Genomic DNA, 7,984 nt, shown 5'->3' on the forward strand with positions numbered 1-7,984 from the left:
GAGCAGTGATGTGTTGATTCATGCTTAGCCTCTTTTGTTCGGCCTCTTCAAAATCCGCCTACAAAATGTAAATATTATATTATAAATTCAAGAATAGCACTAGTCTCATATTTGTTAAATAAACATTAATATTTCATATAGCACTTACAATTGCTTTTGCACCTGCTGCATCAATTGGCTCTTGAGTTCCTGCCTTTTGGTGTGTTAATTTGAACAATTCCCATCTATCTGGCTTTTTACCATGCAGAAGTTCTTGTGCAATTCAAAGGATGGTACATATTATATAAAGATAACACATCAAAATTTCTAGTCAATAAAATGGAAAATAAGTAAAAGTATAGACTAACTTACATATTCATGAGCCAAACTAGCATATATAGGTTCGTGTCCCTGTTGACTGATTCATTCTCTTTTGAGACCGGTTCCTCTTGTTGATGGTCACCATCCTCTGTGTGATCCATAAATTACTTCTAGCTAGAACAAAGCATATTGCTTTGGCACTAATTCATTCGAATTTAGATATTATCAAAGTACATAAACTACTAAACAATAAACCAAACCATTTGATATGCTGAAATCAAGCATGCTATTTAATCATAAGTTACTGACTTTTCCCCCTCAAACACGCAAATTAACTCCTTACACTGTACAACTTATTTGTATTAAAAGAATAGCACATGCATTTTCATGAAAACCCGTAAATGCTAAGAATAGCAAGAAGATAAAACCAAGCAAGAACAACCCACATGTAGAGAACCCAAAGACGTTATTCCCAAGCACGATAAGACCAAAAATGGCACATACAAGTAAAAAATACTACCTAAAAGCACACGAACCCGCTTCCTAAAAACCCAGCCATGTCGATTTCGCAAACCCTGCAAAACAAACAAAGATCGATCATAAGCGATTAAGCGCAAGACATACCCAAAATCAGTCAAAAAATGAAGACAAGTGCACGAGAGGGAACATGAACAAATTCGGGTTTAAGAGAAGAGCAGTAGCCAAACCTCTACTTCCCTATGCTTCCTTGGTCAGTGAAAAGCAGAACGCCCTTTTAATCTAATCGATTAGCGAGGTTTGAGGGATTGGGGCTCTTATCAGGCGCCAATCGTCCCGCCTAAATTCCTTTTGTTCCCACTCTCTTTCGTGTTCTTGTTTTTTCTTTTTTTCTTTTTGGGCGTACAAGCGGGAAATTGAAGAAATAGAAGTTGATAAGGACTACTCCAGTTCACATGCTGATCGATACTATATATGGATAATTCAATCTGGAATTGTTATGATTATATAAAGTCATTGGATGATTAAATAAAATAAAATAAAAAACTAAAGCCTTGGATACACATTGGATATATATGGAAATCCTTTTCATACGTAAATACAAATCATATTGGATACTCTTTTATGTGTTAATCAACATCAACTACGGTTTCCCGTGGTTAATGAGAAATTTGTTTGTTTTTTATATGGAACATATATAAATGTGAATTTATTATCTTAAAACGGCCCAAAAAATCAACTACATTTTGCTATGCCTTCATACAGAAATCCATGGCTAATGAACTATGAATACGGATACTAGTGTGCAAAAAATGGTAGTGCATTGAGTACCTATATATATCTGTAGTTAATTTGCAAGTATGTGTATTAAATTATTAATAGAAAAAGCTCTAATAAAATGTTAAATAGAAAAAAGGTCAAAAATATTATTTTTGGCTTATTTCCAATACTGCTGCAAACAAGGAATGATTAATTTGTAAATTTGGATAAATTAATTATTAATAGGAAAATCTCTTTATAAATTTTATATAGAAAAAAGGTCAAAAATAATATATTTTGGCGTATTTCAACTACTGTTGCAAACAAGGGATGATTAATTTGTAAATTTGGATAAATTAAATGTAAAAGAGTGGTTTGTTAACATTACTTCACACCCTTAACCATATCTATATAAGATGTTTATCTAAAAATTAAATAATAATACATTAATTTAGCCCTTTATTTAGCAATGAATACGGATGTTTGTGTTTATTCAAATTTGTATTTTTTGTAAAGCATTTTGTCGATTATGTTTTTTATTTTGTCACAGTTAGCAGTACTCATAAAACAAATAATACCACAAATACAAAAGGGTGTCATTTGCTGTATCAAATGACATGGTTGATAAAGTGTATCCAAAAGGGGGGTGGCTAGTAGCCATTTTTCTAGTAGTGAATTAGTTCTTTGTATTACCAAAACTGATTCAAATTAATTCATCAATCAAGTTGAGCATCTTTTTTTTTTTTTGGTCAATGATTGTATTAGAAGATCCAACGGATCAAGCAAAATACAAGAGGTACATAGGACCCCAGATAAAGAGGCACAAAAGGCCCCAGATAACAAAATACAAGAGGTACATAAGACCCCAGATACAGAGGCACACAGGCCCAGCAAACATTGAAATAAGAAAACCCTACAGAAATAGCTATCAGGCCCCAAGAGGAAGACGTCTCCCTTCTCAGAACCCTACTGCCGCCGATTCCATATCCTAGCTGGAAGAGAAATAGCCGCCATAGCACCATCTTGCCTCTTTCAACACCGGTTGGGACACTCATAGGGCTCAAGAACGCCCATGAAACACCGAGTAACCTAGCAGTGTGTGTTTGCCGAAGCAATCGAGCCACACGCAATTGGGGAACGAATAAACCGCCAACGGGCGTTAGATCGTTTAGGGGTGGTGTAGAACGAAGCAAATCTGGAATCCATAGTGACCAATTCCATCCAAGAGGATATAGATTTATTAACAATAAAACAACGAGCACAAAGAAATTACTAAATATAGAACAACTAGGAAGAACAAACCACCGGCAAGGCCCATAAACAGATGCTCGGCCTAACCACCACACTTTCCGAGGCGCTGTGGCACACCAAACCGGTTGGCAGCGCACGCCGCCGACACCACGTCACTGCGCCATAGCCCCACATCGCTGTGCCGTTGCACCGTCGCGCCATAGCCCAGCGCCGCACCACCACCGCACCACATCGCCGACCACCCTGGAACCCGGAAGAAAGGAATAGAGCCACCCCTGTATCGACCCTGCTATGAGAACTAGCTCCCGTCCACCTCCCCGATCCCAGAACCAGTGGAGACGCCAGAACCCGCATCGAGCACCGATCCACCAACCCCGGGCCGCATCCCTGCCTAAAAGCCACGCCAGTAGCCTGAGCCATCATCCCCTCCAGAACCGCCACTAGCCGGAGAAGAGGTGGGAAGGGAAAAATAAGATGCAAACAAAACAACAAAGGAGCTGGGACTAGAAGCCCGAACAAGAGAGTGCTCCCCCGACTCTCAAGCCGGAGATCAGGATCCGATTGGATCTAGATCTCGGCAAGAGAGAAGGGGGAGGATGGTTTTAGATCTACTTTCTCTCTCTAGTTTCTAGAGAGAAGGCAGAGTCAATCAAGTTGAGCATCAAATCTCATTCTTTATGTGAAACAGTTGCCTTAGCAAATTGGGGATTACTTGGGAAACATGGCAATTTAATTATAAACATAGCAAGTAATTTTTTGTATTATACGTGAATTAAACACATACTTACGGTTGTTTTATTAAATACTTCCGTACTTCGTATTTTTAAAAGGGACTCGTTAAATTTTCAGTACTTTTGAAGTCAAAAGTATTATACATATATTATACATGATTTTTACTTTTTTTCCATATTTTACACATATTATTGAACAAAAATAAATATAAATTAATATTTTTAATTAAAAATAATATTGATTTAATTAATTAAAAATATTTTGCCGAACTTTTCAACGAACAATTTGATAAAATGTCCGAATAATATATACACGTACGTCAGTACGTAGGTTTCGCGTACTATATACGTCCCCTTTTTTACTAACTATGATTACAAATGAAATGAAATGTTTCATGAATCTTGCAATTGTGACAACGGCCGAGTTGCGAGCCAAAGTTAACTACAATAATCAATTAGACCATTTTGGAATTTTGTAAAATGTCAAGCATTATTATGTCAAACTCCATTCTTAAGTTCTATTTTACCAAATTTGCATTTAAGATTTTGACCAATTTGATCCATTTCATCAAAATGAGTTATTCCATTTATCTATCAATTCAGACAGATTTTTAATCTAAAAAAACATTAGCATTTGTCCATCATGTAAGGGAGAATTTGTCACTGACATTGTTCCTATGAGAAATTATTCGATGGGCATGTGAGTTTTTAGTCAATTTGGCATTATAGAGCCCCCTATTTTCAAAAAATCTATGAATATTTATTAATAGAACATAAAGATACAAATTGCCACTAGAGTGGATCTCAGGTGTGTTTGAAACCAAATCAAGCAATACTTATATTAATTATGTCAATACAACTAGTCTAGTCACTTTTATGAACATCCGCACATTCTTTCTGAGGCCTCTACAAGTAGAGATAAAATAAAAGTTCTCCAACTTTTCAATAAATCTTAATATTTGTACTCCAATGCACCTAAAAGTGGATAAAAATAAAATAAAATAAAAGCACTCATTAAAAGCAAATGTTGTAGGTTACATGTATCATCTTTCTCATCAAGAAAAGAAAGGAAACGAAAAACACACCCAAAAAGAGAGAAGCTTATTCTTCTTTATACTCACGGTGAAGATTTGTTACATTTTTAACAAAAAGTTGTATAGTTGCATATGATGTATCATCATATCCATCTTGTATCTCTTACAATCTTTATGATCTGTGCTAATGTTTTACACCCAAAAGATACTCCACCTAATTTTACATGAACCCAAATTTAACTTCCTAAGAAAACCAGAAAGAACACAGAGACTGGAAAAGACCAAAAAGAAAAGCAGGTGACCAATTCGAAGCCGCCAAAACATATGCTTCTTTGCATTTGCATGAAGCACACTTGTAATTACTTGTCTTAACTCTACCTTCCACTCGTCAAAACCAAACCCCAGAATAACCAAACTTGATGATTACTCTTTTCCGTTTAATTTCCCGAAGCCAAGGCCAAGAGTCAGTTCCAACCCGACCTCCTCATCATCATTCCCAACCGGGTCCGGTTCGCCCCGGTTCATCATCCACGGAGCCTCCACTGTTTCCACAGAGTGCATACTCCTCTCCCCTCCACCTCCGCTAGAACTCTGGCCCAACTCATGTGGGTTGACCAGCCCCCATCCAGCCGCCGCCTCGTTGATCGAGCCGAGCTGGATTTTCGGCCTGGTCATGGACCTCTTGAACCGGTTCCTCGTCTTACCCAAGCTCGTGTCCTTGGACACGTGGCGTATGTCACAGGAGTTGGCAGGAGGAACCTGAACCGGGTTAGGGTTCCGGTGTGGGACTGGCGCATTGGTTTCAACGATCGGCGAGCCGGCGAGCACAGCGTCGACGGCGACCTGGCATTGGGCCCAGTTCCCGGAAGAGAGCAACCCCACCGACCCAAAAGTCGGGTTCACAATCCTTCCGCATGCCTCGTACAGAAGCGACTTGAAAATCCCTGTTGACAATCCAACACAATCATATATATAAAATCATCTTTGATTAATGAAAATCTGACACCGAAAAAGGAAAAAGTCTCGAATAAACTGGGTGCAGTTTGAAAGTGACCTGGGCGCTGGTGTTCTGCTCCGGCGTTGATGAGATTGAGAAGCCCGGCACGGCCGTAGAATTTGGCCAAGAAAAGAGTGGCATTGGCCTGGGATTCCGGCGATTTGATCCACTCAATGCAGGGTCGGATTTCACAGTTCTCACTGCAACCTTTGCGAAGAACCCTACAGCCATTGCAGCTAGTCCTCATGGCTTAATTATCCCCCCTCCCCCCTTAAACACTCCCCTTGAGACTAATTAATCAGAGATTAGAGAAGAGGCTCATGAACTCATACGGAACAGTACGGAAATGCGGAGGGGGTATAGAGGGTGTATTTATGAGCAGAGTTGGTGAGGGCAAAACGGGAAATGTGTGTGGGGGCGCAGTTGTTTCCTGAGGAGTGTGGGATTAAAACCAGCGGTATGGGAGGTACCTTTTCCCAGTAAGGTAAAAGGCGCTCAGGAAAAACCGGAAAATCCAGCTGCACTGTTTTTGCGTTTTCTTGTTTCAGCAAAACCCTGCATGCAGGACTTTATTACGGACCCAACCGCAGGAATTTGAACTGATTAAGTAATTAACTGCTCTTTGCTTTTATGGTTATACATGGAAATACCATCCAACTCATAAACACGATGGATTCCAGGATTTAGGTGATTCAAACTATGGATTATCAGAAATGGGAAGAACACTTTTTGGCCGCAACTCTCAATATTTCGATTTGGTATATAGGAAATTTGGTTATTTGTTGCAGAAAGAGTTTTGCCTAGATGCAAATGAGTGATAATTAGTTATTCGATTTTTACCACATCAGATGAAAGAGTGCCCAAATTGTGCGCGTTAAAGATGAAAGCCACAACTTAATTAAAATAATTTATCGTGTTGGGCAAAACTATCGGTTATGTCGCGGAGAAAATTTAAATTCTATTAATAGTTTGGTAAATTACAAAAGTTCATTATAAGCTACAACAATGTAATCGTGGAGCGCACATAGTTGCGCAATATGTGTTATAAATCAATGAGCTGTTTCTTTGAATTAAATTAACCTTAAATTAAATAAGGAATAGGTCGAAGATAGTGGGATGTATGATAAATCCCAAGATTAAATGTAGTTTGGCAGATACTTAATTAACGGTGAACAAAACTTATGAAATCTCTAGCCATGTAATGGAATATATTATTATGGTGAACAATAGAAAGAAAATTATGAAATTCGGATACTCCTGGTCGTTGGGAGTCCACACGAATTACGTGGGCCGGGCTCTGAGGGAAGCCCATTGTTTGTGCTAGTAGTTTTGAGCATATGCAAAGCTTCGTGGACATTAGTTCTAAGATGCCAAGATGGCTTAGTTTCCGGAATCAAATTAAATTCCTTTCTAATTTCTCTGTGTCAGTTGAAATGTTTAAATCAAGACTCTGGGAGCACCTGATTTTGAGATTCCAATTTATGTGGCAATGTTATATATGGATTGACTATAAGTGTCATTTGATGTTGACATATATCACGTGGCTACATATGTCAATTCATTTTTTGTTTCGTAATTGGGAAGGCCAATTCATAATTTGGGACTATATGGGGTCATATTTTCTATAATGAAACTATGAGGTCCTTTTATGTATATTAATTGGTAGAGAGAAAATTGTGATTATAGTCGTTAAATGTTCTCAATCTCATCTAAATTAAGGTGAAAGCTTACTTTAAGCATCTTTTTCCTCCTTGTGAAATAAGCCACATCCTTTCTTGGCCTTTTTTTCTTTTCCTCCTTTCTTACAAGAAAAATTTGAAATTGCATTTTCAACTTTCATATAATGTCTACAACGAGAGGCTTCCTATTGCATCTGAATTATTGAACACCTTACATTTTTGTAGGGGTGGGCATAAACCGAACCGGAGGTCCAAAACCGGCCGAACCGGCCCGAAAAACCAGCTTGGGGACCGAATCGGATGAAATAAGGGGGAAAAAATGACTTGACCGAACCGGACCGGATTTCTCCGGTTTGGAAGCGGGTTTAGTGAGTAAACCGGCCGGAAAAAAAACCGAACCGATCCGAATAATTAATATTTATTTAAATTAATATTTTTATTTATATTAATATTATTTTGATAGTTGTTGAATTCTAATTGGTGGAAATCAAGTTGCACATACTTCTCGTTACACCTAATTGCTCTCATAGAAGCAAACCTTAAGTCAAGCCACTCAGCCCCTCATTTCGACTCTGCCTCCCTCATCTCTCTCAACAGAGGACATGGCCCAACTAATCCAATCAACACACTACAGCTTAATGATAATGTTGCCGGCTTGGATGAAAAGAGAACAAGAGAATTCTATAATGAGAATAGGTTATTTGACTCTCATTTAATGAACATATTATACAAAAGCCGAACACAACCGAAACCGAT

At 38.3% G+C, this 7,984-nt stretch overlaps 1 protein-coding gene and 1 long non-coding RNA gene across 2 annotated transcripts; both read right to left on the reverse strand.

Annotated features, from left to right (window-relative positions):
• LOC133707906 (uncharacterized) lies at positions 1-1,827 on the reverse strand. Its single transcript, XR_009845406.1, has 5 exons — positions 1,008-1,827; positions 821-875; positions 352-448; positions 149-252; positions 1-58 (listed from the first exon to the last, which is right to left on the reverse strand). It is a non-coding gene; the product is annotated as an uncharacterized LOC133707906 (long non-coding RNA).
• Positions 1,828-4,556: 2,729 nt separating this feature from the next.
• LOC133713077 (LOB domain-containing protein 42-like) lies at positions 4,557-5,869 on the reverse strand. Its single transcript, XM_062139202.1, has 2 exons — positions 5,607-5,869; positions 4,557-5,496 (listed from the first exon to the last, which is right to left on the reverse strand). The coding sequence occupies exons 1-2, from the start codon at positions 5,794-5,796 to the stop codon at positions 4,976-4,978; spliced, it is 711 nt and encodes a 236-aa protein (XP_061995186.1). The 5' UTR covers positions 5,797-5,869; the 3' UTR covers positions 4,557-4,975.
• Positions 5,870-7,984: the final 2,115 nt, after the last annotated feature.

Source organism: Rosa rugosa, chromosome 5, assembly GCF_958449725.1.
Source record: "Rosa rugosa chromosome 5, drRosRugo1.1, whole genome shotgun sequence".
Classification (NCBI taxonomy): Eukaryota; Viridiplantae; Streptophyta; class Magnoliopsida; order Rosales; family Rosaceae; genus Rosa; species Rosa rugosa.